The sequence below is a fragment of the Scyliorhinus torazame genome, chromosome 13 (genome assembly GCF_047496885.1).
Source record: "Scyliorhinus torazame isolate Kashiwa2021f chromosome 13, sScyTor2.1, whole genome shotgun sequence".
Taxonomy (NCBI): Eukaryota; Metazoa; Chordata; class Chondrichthyes; order Carcharhiniformes; family Scyliorhinidae; genus Scyliorhinus; species Scyliorhinus torazame.
In genome coordinates, this window is record NC_092719.1 from 150829770 (window position 1) to 150850227 (window position 20458).

Sequence of the window (20458 nt, forward strand, 5' to 3'; positions counted from 1 at the left end):
TCCTGAGGCCGTCAATACTCCACTTTGAAGGGGGCGGAGCATCGTGAAAGCGGCGCCGTCCCCGATTTGGTCGCAAACTTTGATTCTCCGGCCGATCACCGAACGCAATTTCGGCGTCGGCGACCGGAGAATCCCGCTGATGCTCGATCAATAACTCCAGAAGAGAGATTAGATGACAATTGAAGGCTTTGATGGACTAGATGTTTCCCCCAGCAGCGCAGGTACAGAATGCAGCTGCTAGGGAGACACATGCTCTTATACTCTGCCTTACTGGGCGGAACCAGCAGGCAGGCTTCACCAATGATATTGCTGTCTCAGGTACCTCCCACACCAATGGTCTTACAGCATCAACCTGGGTACCGTAATACCCCTAATACCGACTACCACATTGACGCCTTGTTAAAAAAAAAGAGTCCGGCGGTGGTGGTGGTCTCGCGTTATACAGTGGTAGAGGTTGAGATTATTGTGGTACCCGGTACACATTAGTACAGTGTTTTGCCTCGTTACATGACACAACTATTTACAGTATTTATTTACATTCAAAATGAAGCAATTAGTCGGTCGGGGGCCCTGGTCGTCCTCTGCGATTGTCGCAGTTTCGGCAGTGACGCAGGCGCCGGCTCGGGCATCCGTGGCTCCGGGAACATGGCTTTGGCTTCTTCGGCAACTTCATTACCCCTAGATGGGACCAGTGGGAGAACCGATCCACATGGGTAGGGGGCGGCTGTGGGGTGCGCCGGTGGGAGGGAGGGTGGGGTTGGTGGTGGGGGTGTGGGTGGGGATCCAGCGGGCGCCAGGTCCCGTAGGGAGACCGTATCCTTCCGGCCGTCGGGCTACGCCACGTAGGCGTATTGAGGGTTAGCGTTGAGAAGGTGGACCCTCTCGACCAATGGGTCCGACTTGTGCGCCCGCACGTGTTTGCGGAGCAGGATGGGTCCAGGAGCTGCCAGCCAGGTTGGGAGCGAGGTACCGGAGGAGGACTTCCTAGGGAAGACAAGGAGACGTTCGTGAGGTGTCTGGTTAGTTGTGGTACACAGCAGTGATCGGATGGAGTGGAGAGCATCCGGAAGGACCTTCTGCCAGCGGGAGACTGGGAGATTCCTGGACCGTAGGGCCAGTAGGACGGTGTTCCAGACCGTTCCGTTCTCCCTCTCTACCTGACGTTTCCCCGAGGGTTGTAACTGGTGTGGGGGGATTCCACGCTGCGCAAGGGGTACGTAAGCGTGAGCATTTCGGGAGGCCATATCCAGGGAGCTAGCGGTAGTCGGTATTAGGGGTATTACGGTACCCAGGTTGATGTTGTAAGACCATTGGTGTGGGAGGCACCTGAGACAGCAATCTCATTGGTGAAGCCTGCCTGCTGGTTCCGCCCAGTAAGGCAGAGTATAAGAGCCTGTGTCTCCCTAGCAGCTGCATTCTGTACCTGCGCTGCTGGGGGAAACATCTAGTCCAATAAAGCCATCAATTGTCATCCAATCTCGCTTCTGGAGTTATTGATTGAGCATCAATTTATTGGACTAAATTTTAAAGAATGGAGCTCCAAATCAAGCCGGAGTGTCTGCAACTCAGCCCCCACGCGGCAACCTTTAAACACTGGCTGGCGTGCTTCAAAGGGTACCTAAGGACGGCCACGACTGCACCTACGGAGGACCAGAAACTGCAAGTTCTCCACCCGAGGGTGAGCCCAGAGATCTACACCCTCATCGAGGATGCGGACGATTTCGAGGCCGCAATGACCCTGCTGAAAGGACACTATATTCGCCCAGTAAACGTTATCTTCCTTTTACAGCCTTTAGAATGAAAGAGGAATTCAACTGCTCATAGTTTGTCTCAATCTGACAATTTTATCTTTTTCTTGAAAACATTTTATTCAGGCATTATGGTTTTATAATAACAAAAGACACAAGTACAGATGTAAACATAGTTCAATGCGTAACACAGCCCTCCATCTCCCACAGTTCTCAGCTAAGCTAGACCGACATAGTCTAACTCCCTCCCCCCTCCCCCCCCCCTTGCTCCCTAACGCCCCCCACCCCCCATATGAATCTGCTGATGGTTCAATTTTCTCCGAAGAAGTCGATAAACAGCTGCCACCTCCGAACGAACCAAATGATGAACCTCTCAGGGCGAACTTGATTTTCTCCAGCCTGAGAACCCCAGCCAGGTCACTAACCCATAGCCCTGCTTTTGGGGGCTTTGAGTCCCTCCACGCTAGTAAGATCCGTCTCCGGGCTAACAATTTTATCTTTAATTGGGCAACAAGAATTGGGTTAGAAATAGTTGCGATTTGTTTTTAAATCTTCTTGGTATTTTTCCTATCTGGAAGAGATAGGATAATTCATGCTTGGGTAAGCATCGATGGACCTGATATTTTATCACCCTTCTTTGCAAAAAACGGACTATCTCAGCTCACTTTAGCTTCAACACAATTTAATTTCCAGTGGGGAATACTGGATAGTGATTGGAGCAGATATCAACCACAGGAGAACTATGGTCAATTATAGTGCCTATACCCCTCTTCTGGGTGAGAAAAGCTAACCTAAAACAGCCAGGGATTTTTACAGCCTGGAAGATCAGTGCCACAGTAAACCAGGCAATTAGGTAATAAGCTAGTAGAAACATGAATCTAAGTCTTTGAATTATAATGTGGAGATGCCGGCGTTGGACTGGGGTGGCACAGTAAGAAATCTTACAACACCAGGTTAAAGTCCAACGGGTTTGTTTAGAATACTGTGAGCAATTTTGGGCCCCACACCTCAGGAAGGACATACTGGCACTGGAGTGGGTCCAGCGGAGATTCACACTGATGATCCCAGGAATGGTAGGCCTAACATACAATGAACGTCGGAGGATCCTGGAATTATATTCATTGGAGTTTAGGAGGTTGAGGGGAGATCTAATAGAAACTTACAAGATAATGAATGGCGTAGATAGGGTGGACGTAGGGAAGTTGTTTCCATTAGCAGGGGAGACTAGGACCCGAGGGCACAGCCTTAGAATAAAAGAGAGTCACTTTAGAACAGAGATGAGGAGAAATGTCTTCAGCCAGAGAGTGGTGGGTCTGTGGAATTCATTGCCACAGAGGGCGGTGGAGGCCGGGACGTTGAGTGTCTTTAAGACAGGAGTTGATAAATTCTTGATTTCTCGAATTAAGGGCTATGGAGAGAGAGCGGGTAAATGGAGTTGAAATCAGCCATGATTGAATGGTGGAGTGGACTCGATGGGCCGAATGGCCTTACTTCCGCTCCTATGTCTTATGGTCTTATGGAATCACCAGCTTTCGGAGCGCTGCTCCTTCCTCAGGTGAATGAAAAGGTATGTTCCAGAAACATATGTACAGACAAATTCAAAGATGCCAGACAATGCTTTGAATGCGAGCATTAGCAGGTGATTAAATCTTTACAGAGCCAGAGATGGGGTAAGCCCAGGTTAAAGAGGTGTGAATTGTCTCAAGCCAGGACAGTTGGTAGGATTTCGCAGGCCTGATGGTGGGGGATGAATGTAATGCGACATGAATCCCAGGTCCCAGGTGAATTATAAGACTGAGTACATAGAATCATAGAACAGTACAGCACAGAAAGAGGGCACTCAGCACCAGCTTTTTAGTTAGTCCCATTTCAATGACATGAAGAGGATGTTTCCACTAGTAGGAGAAACTAGAACCTGAGGACACAGCCTCAGACTGAAGGGACGATCCTTTAAAACAGAGACGAGGAGGAATTTCTTCAGCCAGAGGGTGGTGAATCTGTGGAACTCTTTACCACAGAATGTTGTGGAGGCCAAATAGCTGAATGTCTTTAAGACAGAGATAGATAGGTTCTTCATCAATAGGGGGGGGGCAGAAACCCCCTTTACAATAGTTACATGAAACGTCAAGGGACTTAACAGCCCAGTGAAAAGATCCAGAATCTTTACACATCTGAAAATTATGAAAGCTGACATACTGAGGGAGAGGGACCGATTTTGGATAAGAAAAGGCTGGATGGGACAGACGTATCATTTTTGCTACGACGAGAGCTAAGGGGGTAGCCAATCCGCTCAGTAAGAGGATGTGTTTATGGCGATGGGACGGTTACAGACCCAGGGGGGGGCGGCGTCCTGGACAGGGCACCATGGTCCTGGTAAACGTGTACACACCCAAAGGGACGACACAGAGTTTATAAAGAAGATCGTGGCAGAATCTCTGACATAGCGACGCACCAACTCGTCATCAGGGAGGACTTTAACTGTGTACAGGACCACAGACAGACAGGTTGAACCCCAAAACAGGGAAGACTTCCAGCATGGCAAAAGAACTCAGCACATTTATGGAGCAGATCGGAGCTGGGGACCCATGGAGATTCAGGCATCCAGGGGAGAAGGAGTTCTCCTTCCCCCAAGTACATAGGTATATACACGCATCGACTTCTTTGTGGTGGGGAATGCAGTGCTTCCAGGGATAGTAAGAGCGCAATACTCTGCAATCGTGATCTCCGACCACGCTCCACACTACATGGATGTGAGGTTGGATGTTGGACACAGGCCTCCTTGCCGACAAAGCTTTCTGCTTATCACAGGCCATCGACGGGTACATTACCAACAACCAGAATGGGGAGGTCTGACCCTCCACGCTCTGGGAGGCATTGAAGGCTGTGATCAGGGATGAAATTACTGCCTATAAAGCTCATGAAGATAGGGAAGAGAGTGCGGCCAGGCAACAGCTGATCGACTCTATGCTGGAGATAGACAACGAAACTCCACGGCCCTGACCGTAAGTGGAGAGAGACAGCTTCCCAAGCCGCTGGAGATCAGCAGGGCTCACAACTCCCTCCGGCCGAAACCCAAGGTGGGGGTGGGAGCAGCCGAGAGCGATCATTGCCAGATTGCACAGGTACCAGAACCGGGATAGATCCTTTGCTGGGCCACACAAACGAAGGCTTGCAGCTAGGAGGGACACAAAATCTATCAGAACATTGAGGCAGACCTGGCAAAGCGCAGGGTGGAATTTAGCAGGGCGAAGGCAGCCCTGTACAAGAACAATATCAAATTCAGGATGTTGTACCCAGCCAGGCTCTGGGTAACATACCAGGGCAAGAAGCATTATTTCACTGCCCCTGCAGATGTGGAAGGGTTTGTCCAAAAATCAGAATAGACAGACAACAAGCGAGACAGCGTTAATGAAGAAACAGAAAAAACAATGGACAATTTGCACGGGACTGTATTGCCTCGTTATGAACAGGGGAACCAGTTCGCAGCAAGGAGGGGGCAAGTGCAGCAGAGCGCAGGAGAGGGGGAGGAAGATATAGAGGGGATACCAACATAGCGGACGTGGGAGGAGGTCAGACCGACCTCAGGGGGGGGGGGGGGGGGGCACCACACTAGCAGGAAAGCTAGCGCCAGAGTGTATAGCGGGAAAGCTAGCGCCAGAGTGTATGAGTGAGGGGGGGTGTCGTGGAAATCATAATAAAAACAAATTCCTCAAGGTTCGATTTAAGGAAATCTATTCACACAAATATATTTGCGGAGAGAGAGTGTTCTAGCTGCAAAGCCAGTGCACTGCACTCTGAGATTCGATTGAAGACAGCATGTTTTTATAGTCTGAAATAACAGCTTGAAGTAAACAGGCTGTTTATATTAAATAGACCTTGGAAAGTAAGTAAGATGAAATACGTAGTGTGTATGTTCTTGCCCTTGGCTAAAAACAACTTGAGTACACATTTTGTTATCTTTCGGAGGACAATGTGTTATCATAATAAGGCCGAGACCAGAATATTAAGCAGTATTTCGTTTATGTTACCTGACCGACTTATTTTCATTCAAAAGCAGTGTTGAACTACAGTCAAGCATTTCCCATCATGCTTCTAAATTGGCAACTCATTAATTTCTCTTCCACAGGGGGGCTGCGGTGCACCTCCCACCAGGGAGACAGCGCCTAGCAAAGGGGGGGGGGGCACAATACCAATGGGGGAAAAGCAGAGGGATAAACAGGAGAGGGGAATGGGAGGGGTGGTGATGGAGGGGGGTGGGAGGGACGCAAGAGGGGGGCAAATAAATCGGCAGGGGGAACAAAACGGCAGAGGGAAGGGCTCTAGGCTGGCTTCAGCGGGTCATTCTTGGAAACCTGGACAAAATGGCACTGCAAGCAGCCACTTTGGAGGGTTCCAAACAAAGGGAAACCCCAGAGTGTTGGAGCTCACACACATGGCCTGGGGCTGGATTAGCACACTGGGCTAAATAGCTGGCTTTTAAAGCAGACCAAGGCAGGCCAGCAGCACGGTTCAATTCCCGTACCAGCCTCCCCGAACAGGCGCCGGAATGTGGCGACTAGGGGCTTTTCACAGTAACTTCATCGAAGCCTACTTGTGACAATAAGCGATTTTCATTCATTTCATTCATTTCATGCAAGGGCACATCCACAAGATAAGTATGGGTTGATCCCTCAGGAGCGGGGGACAAAAAACTCTCATCAGAAAACTCACCTGAAACGTCAGGGGACTTAACAGCCCAGTGAAAAAATCCAGGGCCTTCGCCCACCTGAAAAGTATGAAAGCCAACATAGTCTTCCTCCAAGAGATGCACCTGAGGGAGAAGGACCGACTGCAGATGAGAAAGGGATGAGTGGGACAGACCTACCATTCCTGCTATGAGACGAGAGCCAGGTGGGGTAGCCATACTGATAATTAAGAGGATGGTGTTCACCACAACAAAGACGGTTACGGACCCAGGGGGACGGTATGCCATGGGCAGCGGTGTCCTGGACGAGGCACCAGTGGTCCTAGTCAGCATGTACGCTCCCAACTGGGACGACGCAGAGTTCATGAAGAAGACCATGGAGGAAATTCCCGACTTAGATACCCACAGACTAATCATGGGGGGGTGCTTTAACTGTATACAGGACAACGGGTGGCATGGCGGCACAGTGGTTAGCACTGGTGCTTCACAGCGATGAGGACCCAGGTTTGATCCTGACCCTTGGTCACTGTCTGTGTGGAGTTTGCACATGCTCCTCATGTCTGCATGGGTCTCACCCCCACAACCCCAAAGATGTGCAGTGTAGATGGAGTGGCCACGCTAAATTACCCCTTAATAGGAAAAAAAAAGAATTGGGTGCTCTAAAATTTAAAAAATAATAATAATATATCATACTGCTGCTCACAATGAAGCCTTGCTCTAGATTTGGGACCGCTTTCAGGAACACCTCCATTCAGCCCATAAACATGACTACAAGCTTCTCCACCTTGCTCTCAGACTGGATCTCTCAATCCTTGGCAGCTTGCACTGTCTCAACGAATTTCAACATAAGCTCGAATTACAGAAACTCATTTTCGGTCTGGCACTTCACAGCCTTGAAGACTCAACATTGAATTCAACATTTTCAAACTATAACCTCTGTTCCCTTTTGAAATGAAATGAAATGAAATGAAAATCGCTTTTGTGTCCTATTTCTTTGCAGATATTGGGCGGGATTCTCTGTTGTCCGACACCGATATCGTAATCGGTGATCGGGCGGAGAATCCCTTTTGACGCTGAAATCGGGGGCGGTGCCTGTTTTCGGATGCTCCGCCCCCTCCAAAGCGGCATCATCGGGGATTGCGCCACACGCCGTGGGGACAGCCTCAGATTTTGGCTTTGTACAACGCCACAGTTCCCATGCCGATGTTGGCACATAGCCGCAAAACTGGAGAATCCAGCCCATTGTGCTTTCTCGCGTCTTTCTCTTGTTTTGGCATTGCAAACAATTTTCACAATTCAAAAACTGCTTCTTCCCTAGTAGTGATCTGTGTAGATATTTTATTGCCAGTAATGAACTGAGATCAATCCTGTTTGTGCAGCCTGGTCCTGGTAATAGCCTTTGAACTGAATAACCTGGTGTTGTATTTCTGATATTATATTCACAAAAATTTGCAACACGCTGGGAAACTGATGCAGAGTTTTAGCAAGTATGAATCCTGAGAATAGGATTTCACTATGTTATTGGGAAAAAAAGTGGTTATCACAACCCCGAAAAAAAAGTGGTAATCACAATCTGGCCAGGGTTCTCCCCTACCCGGCGGGGCGGGGGGCCCCGGCGGGAAGGAGTGGCGGGAACCACTCCGGCGTCGGGCCACCCCAAAGGTACAGATTTCTCCGCACCTTTAGGGACCAAGCCCTCACCTTGAGGGGCTAGGCCCGCGCCGGAGTGGCGCGCCGCCGGCCGACGGAAAAGGTCTTTGGCACCACGCCAGCCGGGGCCAGCTTACTTACCCATGCACGAGAGCGTCAGCAGCTGCTGACGTCATCCCCGCGCATGCACAGGGTGGGGTGACTCTTACGCGTCAGCCATGGCCGTGGCGGAGGGAAAAGAGTGCCCCCATGGCACAGGCCCGCCCGCGGATCGGTTGGCCCCGATCGCGGGCCAGGCCACCGTGGGGACACCCCCCGGGGCCAGATCGCCCCGCCCCCCCCCCCCCCCCAGGACCCTGGAGCCCACCCGCGCCTCCTCGTCCCGCCGGTAAGAGAGGTGGTTTGATTCTCGCTGGCGGGACAGGCATTCCAGCAGTGGGACTTCGGCCCATCGCGGGCCGGAGAATCGCCGGGGGGGGGGGGGGCCGCCAACCGGCGCGGCGCGATTCCCGCCCCCGCCGAATATCCGGTGGCGGAGAATTTGGTAACCGGCGGGGCGGGATTCACGCCAGCCCCCGGCGATTCTCCAACCTGGCGGGGGGTCGGAGAATTCCGCCCCCTATCTTTAATGATGATAGTTAAATGCTTCTGCAGCGAACAAAATTCTTCACTAATATAAAACACTGTAGCTGTCACTGATTGCATCAGTGAGGGAAATGCTCTCTCTGGTGTTGCAGCAGCAATAAATGCAACCCAATTTCCCAATTCTGATGCAAGTTCATCATCCTGAAATGGTAATTATTTCTCTCTCCACAGAATCTTCCTGACATGCTGTATTGCCAGAATTTTGCTTCTTTTATGGCAGGAAAATTGAGTTTGACGGATCTATTTGATTTTTTTGATGGCTCAACTGACTGGATAGATGAGAGGGAGCCAGTGGATACTTGAATTTTCTAAAGCCATTATAAAAGCTGCAAGACATTATTACACAAGATTAGAGTTCATCAGATTGGGAGAAATATATTAGCATGGGGTGAGGATTGGTTAATAGAGAAAAGGCCGGAGGTGGTATTGGTAAATGTATACGCCCCGAACTGGGACGATGCTGGATTCATGAAACGGATGTTGGGGCGTATTCCAGACTTGGAGGTAGGGAGCTTGATATAGGGATTTCAACACCGTGTTGGACTCAGCATTAGATCGTTCCAGATCTAGGACGGGGAAGAGGCCGGCGGCGGCCAAGGTGCTCAGGGGGTTTATGGATCAAATGGGGGGGAGTAGATCCGTGGAGATTTGCCAGGCCTTTGGCCAGAGAATTTTCTTTTTTCTCCCATGTACATAAGGCCTATTCCCGGATAGATTTTTTTGTTTTGGGCAGGGCATTGATCCCGAAAGTGGAGGGAACGGAGTATTCGGCCATAGCCATTTCAGACCACGCCCCACATTGGGTGGAGCTAGAGTTGGGGGAGGAGAGGGACCAACGCCCGTTGTGGCGGTTGGTTGTGGGACTACTGGCAGACGAGGAAGTGTGTGGGAGGGTGCGGGGAAAGGTATCTGGAGGCCAACGACAATGGGGAGGTGCAGGTGGGAGTAGTATGGGAGGCGCTGAAGGCGGTAGTCAGGGGAGAGCTAATCTCCATCAGGGCTCACTGGGTGAAGAGAGAGGGCAGGGAAAGGTAGAGGTTAGTGGGGGAGATTTTATGGGTGGACAGGAGATATGCAGAGGCTCCTGATGGGGGACTACTCAGGGAGAGATGAAGTCTCCAGACGGAGTTCGACCTGTTGACCACAGGGAAGGCAGAGGCACAATGGAGGAAGGCTCAGGGGGCGATATATGAATATGGGGAGAAGGCGAGTCGGATGCTGGCACATCAGCTCCGTAAGAGGATGGCAGCGAGGGAAATAGGTGGAGTCAAGGATGGCAGGGAAACTACGGTGCGGAGTGCGGTGAAAGTGAATGAGGCATTTAAGGCCTTTTACGAGGAGCTGTATAGGTCCCATCCCCCAGGGGGAAAAGAGGGGATGCGACGATTCATGGACCAACTGGGGTTCCCGAGGGTGGAGGAGCAGGAGGTGGCTGGTTTGGGGGCGCCCATTGGGGTGGAGGAGCTGGTTAAAGGACTGGGGAGCATGCAGGCGGGGAAGGCCCCGGGGCCGGATGGGTTCCCAGTGGAGTTTTATAGGAAGTGTGTAGATCTGTTAGCCCCGTTGCTGGTAAGGACCTTCAATGAAGCAAGGGAGGGGGGGACCCTGCCCCCGACAATGTCGGAGGCGACGATCTCTTTGATCTTGAAGCGGGATGAAGACCCACTGCAATGCGGGTCGGATAGACCTATCTCGCTCCTCAACGTAGATGCTAAGTTGCTGGCAAAAATGTTGGCTACGAGGATTGAGGACTGTGTCCCGGGGGTGATTCATGAGGACCAGACGGGATTCGTAAAGGGTAGGCAGCTAAATACCAATGTGCGAAGGCTCCTAAATGTGATAATGATGCCATCGGTTGAGGGAGAGGCGGAGATAGTGGCAGCCATGGACGCGGAGAAGGCCTTTGACCGAGTAGAGTGGGAGTATCTCTGGGAAGTGTTGAGGAGGTTAAGCTCCTGTATAAAGCCCCGGTGGCGAGTGTGGTCATGAACCGGCGGAGGTCGGAGTATTTCCGATGTATCGAGGGACAAGGCAGGGGTTCTCCCTGTCCCCTCTGCAGTTTGCATTAGCAATTGAACCTTCGGCCATGCCGTTAAGGGAGTCGGCAAAATGGAAGGGGGTGGTCCGAGGGGGAGAGGAACATCGAGTGTCACTGTACGCAGACGACCTGTTGCTGTATGTGACGGATCCAGTGGAGGGGATGGTTGAGGTCATGCAGATCCTCAGGGAGTTTGGAGACTTCTCGGGCTATAAGCTCAATATGGGAAAGAGTGAGCTCTTTGTGGTGCAGCCGGGGGATCAGGGAAGAGGGATAGACGACCTACCATTGAGGAGGGTGGAAAGGAGCTTTCGATACTTGGGGATTCAGGTAGCTAGGAGCTGGGGGGCACTGCACAAACTTAACTTGACGTGGCTGGTGGAACAGATGGAGGAGGACTTTAAAAGGTGGGACATGTTGCCACTCCCGCTGGCGGGCAGGGTACAGTCGATTAAAATGGTGGTTCTCCCGAGGTTTCTTTTTGAATTCCAATGCTTCCCAATTGTGATTACCAAGGCCTTCATTAAGAGGGTAAGCAGGAGCATTATGGGATTTGCGTGGGCGAGCAAGGCCCCGAGGGTAAGGAGGGGTTTCCTGGAGCGTAGCAGAGATAGAGGAGGGTTGGCGTTGTCGAATCTGGGTGGCTACTACTGGGCAGCCAACGTGGTGATGATCCGTAAGTGGGTGATGGAGGGAGACGGGGCGGCGTGCAAGAGGTTGGAGATGGCGTCCTGCAAAGGAACGAGCCTGGGGGCGCTGGTGATGGCACCGCTGCCGCTCTCGCCGAAAAGGTACACCACGAGCCCGGTGGTGGCGGCAACGCTAAAGATCTGGGGGCAGTGGAGACGACATAGGGGAGCGATGGGAGCCTCGGTGTGGTCCCCTATCAGGGATAACCATCGGTTTGTCCCAGGAAGGATGGACGGGGGGTTTCAGAGCTGGCATCGGGCAGGGATTAGAAGAATGGTGGACCTGTTCATCGACGGGACGTTTGCGAGCTTAGGGGCGCTGGAGGAGAAATTTGGATTACCCCCGGGAAATGCCTTCAGGTACATGCAAGTGAGGGCGCTTGTGAGGCGGCAAGTGAGGGAATTCCCGCTGCTCCCGGCACAGGGGATTCAAGACAGGGTAATTTCGGGCGTATGGGTCGGGGAGGGCAAGGTGTCGGCGATATACCAGGAGATGAAAGAAGAGGGGGAGGATTTGGTAGATGCTGTGGGCTGATGCCCTAAGTAGGGTTAATTCCTCTTCCTCGTGTGCCAGGCATAGCCTGATACAGTTTAAGGTAGTTCACAGAGCGCATATGATGGGGGCGAGGCTGAGTAGGTTCTTTGGGGTGGGGGACAGATGTGGGAGGTGCTCAGGAAGTCCGGCGAACCATGTCCATATGTTTTGGTCATGTCCGGCACTGGAGAGGTTCTGGAGGGGAGTTGCGGGAACAGTATCTAAGGTGGTGAAAGTCCGGGTCAAGCCAAGCTGGGGGCTAGCACTATTTGGAGTAACGGACGAGCCGGGAGTGCAGGAGGCGAAAGAGGCCGGCATTCTGGCCTTTGCGTCCCTAGTAGCCCGGCGAAGGATCTTGTTAATGTGGAAAGAGGCGAAGCCCCCCCCAGCGTGGAGGCCTGGATAAATGATATGGCAGGGTTTATCAGGTTGGAGAGGATAAAGTTTGCCTTGAGAGGGTCTGCGTAGGGGTTCTACAGGCGGTGGCAACCGTTCCTAGACTATCTCGCGGAACGTTGGTGAAGGTCGGACAGCAGCAGCAGCAACCCAGGGGGGAAAATCTTTCTTTGGGGGGGGGGGGAGGGAGGAGGAAGGGGGCCTTTCTGGGGGGCATTTGAGCAAGAAAATACATGAATGATCCGGGAAACTGATGTGTACAGGAGGAATCCAATGTACAAAGTTCTGTATCATATTGACTTGCCATGTTCATGTCTTGCTATGCGAGCTTTCTTTCTTTTGTGTTACGGGGGTGGGGGGGGGGGGGGGGGGTTGTTCTGTATGGTTGAAAATTTTGTTTAAAATTCTTAATAAACATTTTTTTTTAACCGAGAAAAGGCAGGAGCAAAATGTTGTAACTAATGGAGCACCTCATGGATCAGTTATTTACAATCCTATAATCAATGATTTAGATGAGGGAACCAAGTATAATATATCCAAGTTGGCTGACAAAATATAAAGCTAGGTGGATAAGTAAGCTGTAAGGAGGATGTAAAGAAGCTTGAAAATGATTGGACAAGAAGGTGGTAGATGGAATACATTGTGGGGAAATGAGAAATTATCCAATTTGATAGTACTAGTAAAGCAGATTTTATTTTAAACGATGAGAGATGAGAAAACGTTGGTAATCTAAGGGACTTGGTGCTCACATACACAATCACAGAAAGATCAAATGCAGATACCGCAAGCTATTAGCTAGGTGTTTTAACCTGCACGGGTCTTCCAGGGTGGGAATGGTGAACTACCCCATGGACCTTACAGAATACGAGCTCCCCCGATAAGGGGGTGGGGGACCTCAAGCAATGCCTGGCTATATATAAATAGAGTTGGCCTCTAAGGCACAGACTAGTGATGATCCAGTAAGGAACTACTGGAGCTGCATATAATAGTAGTTGTAAAACTTAGTTTCATTTTCGCAAACTCGGTGTGGACTCTCATGACCTTATAAAACTGGGCAAATGTTTTGTTAACCTTTCTGGCAAGGGGGGTGGAGTAGAAGAGTAAGGAGGTCTTGCTGCAATAATATGCGACTTACTCCACACCTGAAGTACTGGGTACAATTTTGGTCTCCTTAGTGAAGGGAGGATATATAAAATTCGTAAGAGGTAAGACAGTGTAGGTGTGTGGTAAACCACAGTACTTTAAGATGAACTCATCACTGAAGCCTGATCGCCTGGAGCTGGACCCACAGGCCGCCGACACCACAGAAACTTTTGAGCGCTGGCTAAGCTGCTTCGAAGCGTACCTCGGATCCTTCACCGAAGACTTCACAGACCTCCAGAAGAAGCAGATCCTCCACGCAAGGGTGAGCCCAAGAGTCCTTCTTCTCATCAGGGACGCCCCCTCGTATGCGGACGCAATAATGCTACTGAAGGGACAATACGTGAAATCTGTTAACGAGGTGTATGCTAGGCACCTCCTCGCCACGAGACGGCAACGCCCTGGGGAATCCCTTGCAGAATTCCTGCATGCCTTGCGTATACTCTGCCGGAACTGTGACTGGCGGGCGATATCGGCTACCCAGCACACGGAGCTGCTGATCAGGGACGCTTATGTCGCGGGCATGAACTCAAACTATATCCACCAGCGATTACTAGAAGGGGGGACACTCAGCCTCCCAGAGCAGTGCAACTCGCTGGAGGTGGCCTCCCAAAACATGGAGGCCTACACCTCGTGGGTGCAGCCATCAACCACCCCGGGTGCGACGCAAGCCTGTGCCGTGCAGCGGCCCGCCAACGCCGGAGGCCCGAGGTGCTACTTTTGCGGCCAGAGTAATCACCCCAGACAACGCTGCCCGGCACAGAACGCAACTTGCAACGGCTGTGGGAAGAAGAGCCACTTTGCAAATGTCTGCCAGGCCCGATCTCCCCCTAAAACTTCTAGGCCCAGCAGCGCTGCCTGCTGCCTGTCAGGCCGCCTCCAGCTGCCGCGCCACCCGCCATGTGCGACTCGTGGGTACCGCCATCTTCGCCGCAATCTTCAATTTCGGCCACCACGTGCAACCCATGGGGGCCGCCATCTTTAACGTATCCTCCAACCGCCATGCGGGACCCACGGGGGCCACCATCTTGAACGCCATCGCCGCTGCCACCCGCCACGCGTGACCCATGGGGGCCGCCATCGCCGCTGCCACCCGCCACGCGCGACTCGTGGGGGCCGCCATCTTGGGACCACTCCGCAGCCTCCCGAGAGCCCAGCTCATCCGACTGTACGCTGGCCGCCGCTACCTCCCACCGGCCTACCAACCGCCTTCCGAAGCTCGCCTCCATCAAGCTCAATCAATACCGGCCGCACCACCTCGCGAAGTCTACGATGACCGTCCGGATCAACGGGCACGAGGTGGCCTGCCTTTTCGACTCAGGGAGCACAGACACCTTCATACACACATATGGTAAGGCACTGCTCCCTCCCAGAAAATCTCCCTGGCTTCCAGATCCCACGCAGTAGAAATCCGGGGGTACTGTGTCGCCACCCTTACTGTACAAGGCGGAGAGTACGCGAACTTCAAACTCTACGTCCTTCCTCAACTCTGCACTGCCCTATTACTGGGGCTCAACTTCCAGTGCCACCTCCAGAACCTTATTTTAAAGTTCGGCGGACCCCTGCCCCCCCTCACCGTCTGTAGCTTTGCGACCCTTAAGGTCGCCCCACCCTCGCTCTTCGCAAATCTCACCCCGGACTATAAGCCCGTCGCTACCAGGAGCAGACGATAATAGTGCCCGGGACAGGCCCTTTAGCAGGTCGGAGGTCCAGCGACTCCTGCGAGAGGGGATCATTGAGGGTAGTAACAGCTCCTGAAGAGCTCAAGTGGTGGTCGTCAAGACTGGGGAGAAGCACCGGATGGTCATCGATTACAGTCAGACCATCAACCGGTATACGCAGCTCGACGCATACCCCCTCCCCCGCATATCTGACATGGTCAATCAGATTGCGCAGTATCCTCCACGGTTGACTTGAAATCCGCGTACCACCAGCTCCCTATCCGCCCAGAGGACCGCCAATACACTGCCTTCGAGGCAGATGGCCGCCTCTACCACTTCCTCAGGGTCCCCTTCAGCGTCACCAATGGGGTCTCGGTCTTCCAAAGAGAAATGGACAGAATGGTTGATCAGTACGGGCTGCGGGCCACGTTCCCGTACTTAGACAATGTCACCATCTGCGGCCATGACCAGCAGGACCATGACGAGAAACTCCGGCACTTCCTCCACACCGCTAAACTCCTGAACCTCACCTACAATAGAGAAATATGCGTCTTCCGCACATCCCGCCCAACCATCCTCGGCTTCGTCGTGGAACACGGAGTCCGAGGGCCCGACCCCGACCGCATGCGCCCCCTCCTGGAACTTCCCCTCCCCCACTGCACCAAAGCCCTGAAGAGATGCCTGGGGTTCTTCTCATACTATGCCCAGCGTGTCCCCAATTATGCGGACAAGGCCCATCCACTGATCAAATCCACCATTTTTCCCCTGACGGCTGAGGCCCGACTGGCCTTTAATCACATCAAGGCAGATATTTCTAAAGCCACAATGCACGCTGTGGACGAGTCCATCCCATTCCAGGTGGAGAGCGATGTGTCGGACTTTGTTCTGGCTGCTACACTCAACCAGGCGGGCAGGCCCGTGGCTTTCTTCTCCCGTACCCTCCATGCCTCCGAAATTCGACACTCCTCCGTCGAAAAGGAAGCCCAAGCTATCGTAGAAGCTGTGCGACATTGGAGGCATTACCTGGCCGGCAGGCAATTCACTCTCCTCACTGACCAATGGTCGGTGCCTTCATGTTCAATAACACACAGCGGGGCAAGATCAAGAATGACAAGATTCTGAGGTGGAGGATCGAGCTCTCCACCTACAGCTATGATATCTTGTATCGACCCGGGAAGCTCAATGAGCCCCCAGATGCCCTATGCCAGCGCACAGGTAGACCGACTCTGGGCCCTCCACAATGACCTCTGTCACCTGGGGGGTCACCCGTTTTGTTCACTTCATCAAGGCTCACAACCTGCCTTACTCCATCGAGGAGGTCAGGTCCGTGACCAGGGACTGCCAGGTCTGCGTGGAGTGCAAACCGCACTTCTATCGGCCACACAGAGCTCACTTGGTAAAGGCCTCTCGCCCCTTTGAGCGCCTCAGCATCGATTTCAAAGGGCCCCTCCCCTCCACTGACCGTAACGTGTACTTCCTCAACATCGTTCACGAGTACTCAAGATTCCCTTTTGCTATCCCATGCCCTGACGTGACCTCTGCCTCCGTCATCAAGGCCCTGCACAGTCTTTTCACCCTGTTCGGGTTCCCCGCCTACATCCACAGTGATCGTGGATCCTCCTTCATGAGCGACGAGTTGCGTCAGTTCCTGCTCAGCAAGGGCATCGCCTCCAGCAGAACGACCAGCTATAACCCCCGGGGAAACGGACAGGTGGAGAGGGAGAACGCGCCGGTCTGGAAGGCCGTCCTCCTGGCACTACGGTCTAGAAGTCTCCCAGTCTCCCGCTAGCAGGAGGTCCTCTCCGACGCGCTCCACTCCATCCGGCCGCTCCTGTGAACAGCCACCAACGAGACTCCTCACGAGCGTATGTTCGCTTTCCGCAGGAAATCCACCTCCGGGGTCTCGCTCCCGTCCTGGCTGGCAGTTCCAGGGCCCGTCGTTCTCCGGAAGCATGTGAGGAGCCATAAAACTGACCCCCCTTGTCGAGAAGGTCCTGCTGCTCCATGCCAATCTACAATATGCCTACGTGGCACATCAGGACGGGCGACAGGACACAGTCTCCCTTCGGGATTTGGCATCTGCAGGTTCCCCAGCAACCATCACCACCACCCCCGACCCTACACCGTTTTCCCCCGCCCCTGCCCACCTACCTCACGAACTAGCAACTGCAGACCCACCGGCAACAATCACCATCACCTCCGCCCATACACCGCCCTCCCCTTCACCGACTCAACATCTGGGTGAAGAAGAAGACAACACGCTCCCGGAAGCGCAGGTCTCGATACCGGTGCCCACACTACAGCCGGGACTGAGGCGATCACGGCGGAAGGTCAAATCACCCGACAGACTTGACCTTTAAGACCACTTCACCCCCACCAGACTCTTTTTTAAACAGGGGGTGAGTGTGGTAAACCACGGTTTGCATTGTATTTCATTGTGTTGTGTTGTACGTGCCTGGGCTTGTCCAGGCTGGCTCCGCCTGTGGCTCCTCCCCTCAGGCTCATGTATAAAGGTGGCAAGTCTCCGCCTCCGACCCAGTTCGGGTCAGAGGCCAGGAGGCTTGTTGTTTAGTGTATTAAAGCCTCAGTTACATTCATCGCTCATCGTGTGCTTATTGAAGGCATATCAAGGTGCCACAGTATTATTCTCCCTGGCTGAAGAGTACAGTCTCAAGACGAACATGGGGATGGATTCCTTGGCCCCCAGCCGCATGTTACTCGGCAGCGCCATCCGCTGGCAACGGGATTCTATCTTCCTGCTGCTTGTCAATGGGATTTCCCATTGTAACCACGCCACGCTGCCGGGAAGCGGGAGTGCGCTGCTACCGGGATAAGTGAATCAAAACGGTCAGAGAATTCCGGCCATGCTCTTCATTTAGGACTGAGATGAGAAATGTCTTCACTCAGAAGGCTGTGAGCTTTGGAATATTCTATGCAAGAAGGCAGTGAATGCTCAGCTGTTGAATATATTTGTTCTTAATAAATCCATGCTGGCTCCACTTTATTAGCCCATACTTGAGTAAGTGGCTATTAATTTTCTTCCAGATTGTTTCTGAAAGCATTCCTACCAAAACTATAGTTTCCAGGTTTACATTTCTCCCTTTATTTAATAATAATCTTTATTGTCACAAGTAGGTTTACATTAACACTGCAATGAAGTTACTGCGAAAAGCTTGACAAATGTTTTGACAAATATGCAACATTTTCCACCTCCAGTCCTCATGTACTACCCCTATCTAAGGAGGATTGGAAGATTGTAGCCAGCCAGCATTTTAATTTGTGCTCTTTCAGCTTTTCTAGTATCTTCTTATCTGCTTGTTTCTAGTATCTTCTTATTCTCTTGTTTCTCGTGTCTCCTTATCCTGTTTCACCTAATCAGCTTCTAGTTTTCCATAGCTTTGGAAAAGTCATCTCCCTGGGTAAACACCTATGTAATTCATTAGTTATGAAATTCTCACAGTCAGGATGAGATGATAGGCCCACTATTCAAACCTAAGGTTCTTCCTTATGAAGTCATCAGGCCTACGAAGCAAGAGAGCCCGGTTTGCTAAAATCTACTCTGATGTGGCAAAGGAAAAACTAATCTTATATAGGATTTTAAGAGCTACTCAGATTCTTTACTGCAACAATGAAGGAGATAAATGCTGATATTTTCTGCCACATGTAAATATTATATTGTAAAACATATACTTAAGTTACTGGCAGTGCTTAACATGTACAAATGACACTCTTATTTATTTTAATAGCTGCATTAAATCATTTAAATTACCTCATGCCTTGACGAAGACAGAAATATTATAAAAATGTTGAAAGTTTTCCATTGATATCATTAACAAGTTCTTTGTTTAATGCATAACCTAATGGTGATGAATGTGTCTAATGAATATTTATCCAAGAAGTTTGCATCTTTTTACTGTATCAATTTTAATTTGAAAAAATGGATGACGAGACATTCCACTTCCCGCCCCGACGCACCACGCTCATGGCAAATTTACTCAAGTATCTGGACACAAGGTTTGGAGAACTGACACCAACATATCAAACCCCAATTAATGACATTAAGTAGCCAAGTCCCAAGTAATTAATAAATTGTTCGAGTGGTGATATTATTCAGAATATTAGGAATTGTACTTCAACGCAGTCACATTTTTCTAGCAAATATTTTAAACAATGATCACTGCATTGCCCCATTTCTTTTCCTTCTTGTCCTGCTGAAAGTGTTGACTTGTGGCTGGATTACTGAGCAGCCCATAGTCACTCACCACATGCAAGCTTAGATGATGCACACCAGCGGGTTGTTCAAGGCAAGTTCAGGTTCCAAGAAACCAGCAGGACAAGCCTTTCTTTCCCCTTTTCATTCTTTTGGCATTTTGAAATATAATAGATAGTTTCTGTTTGTGAAATCTATCATAAACCATCGGAGACAGCAGAACCATTTCTGACAATTTCCCAGGCAATATTCCTCCTTTGTGGGCCACCACCCAAAACAGATTCATTGATCTTTCATCCAAACCTTTCTCTGCACAGATTCGCTGTTGCATTTCCTTACAGTCCACTGACTACAGTTCAATACAATTCATTGGGCGACGTACACCATCCTGGGATGTCGCAAGGTCATGATCGGGCAATATACACAACTTCAGGGGATATATGGCATACAATATCCTTGTGCAATGTGTTGTCAATTTGTAATTAATTCACCTAAATGATGAAATTCACACTTTCCTTTTTGTCTTGTTCACAGGTTTCACTTCCAAAAATGTTGAGTTAGTCTTTTAAATGTGGAGTGCCAGTATGCCAGCTGATCAGCTAGAATTTCAGAGTTGTGCAACAATAGGGATGGAGTGTCACAATAAAACATGAACAGTTCCCTACTGTTAGCATATCTGTGTGGGAACAATTAAAGAACAGTTGAAAAGATTTTTGCAGTAAACAAACTATGTGCATTAAAAGCCTATTGTCTTAGAAAATTATTTATTCACTTTGATTTATATCTTTGAATCTGCAATGTATTATAAAATAAAATGATTGAAGCATTGCTTCCACCTTTATTTCCCATTTTGTTGCATGTTTTCCCTCGACTATCTTTAACATTGCTAAACTCACTACAAATACATTGACCAGCCAGTCCATGTCAAAGTTTTAATTTGAATCTCAAACAGAACTATTGTCAAAGAAGTAGCTTACACTCTGCTACAATTTATCAATGAAAGACCAAATGTTATGTTTTTTTCCACTTGGAAGCTCTGTTCAAGACATTTATTCACATCTG

The 20458-nt window shown here is 50.8% G+C and overlaps 1 protein-coding gene across 1 annotated transcript in view; it reads left to right on the forward strand.

Annotated features, from left to right (window-relative positions):
- The window catches only part of lmod3 (leiomodin 3 (fetal)), a 31456-nt gene extending 11237 nt beyond the window's left edge, over positions 1–20219 (forward strand). The window contains exon 3 of the mRNA XM_072472279.1: positions 19931–20219. Coding sequence (XP_072328380.1) covers positions 19931–19957 — 27 coding nt within the window. The 3' untranslated portion in view covers positions 19958–20219. The remainder of the gene's footprint in view (positions 1–19930) is intronic.
- The last annotated feature ends 239 nt before the right edge of the window (positions 20220–20458 follow it).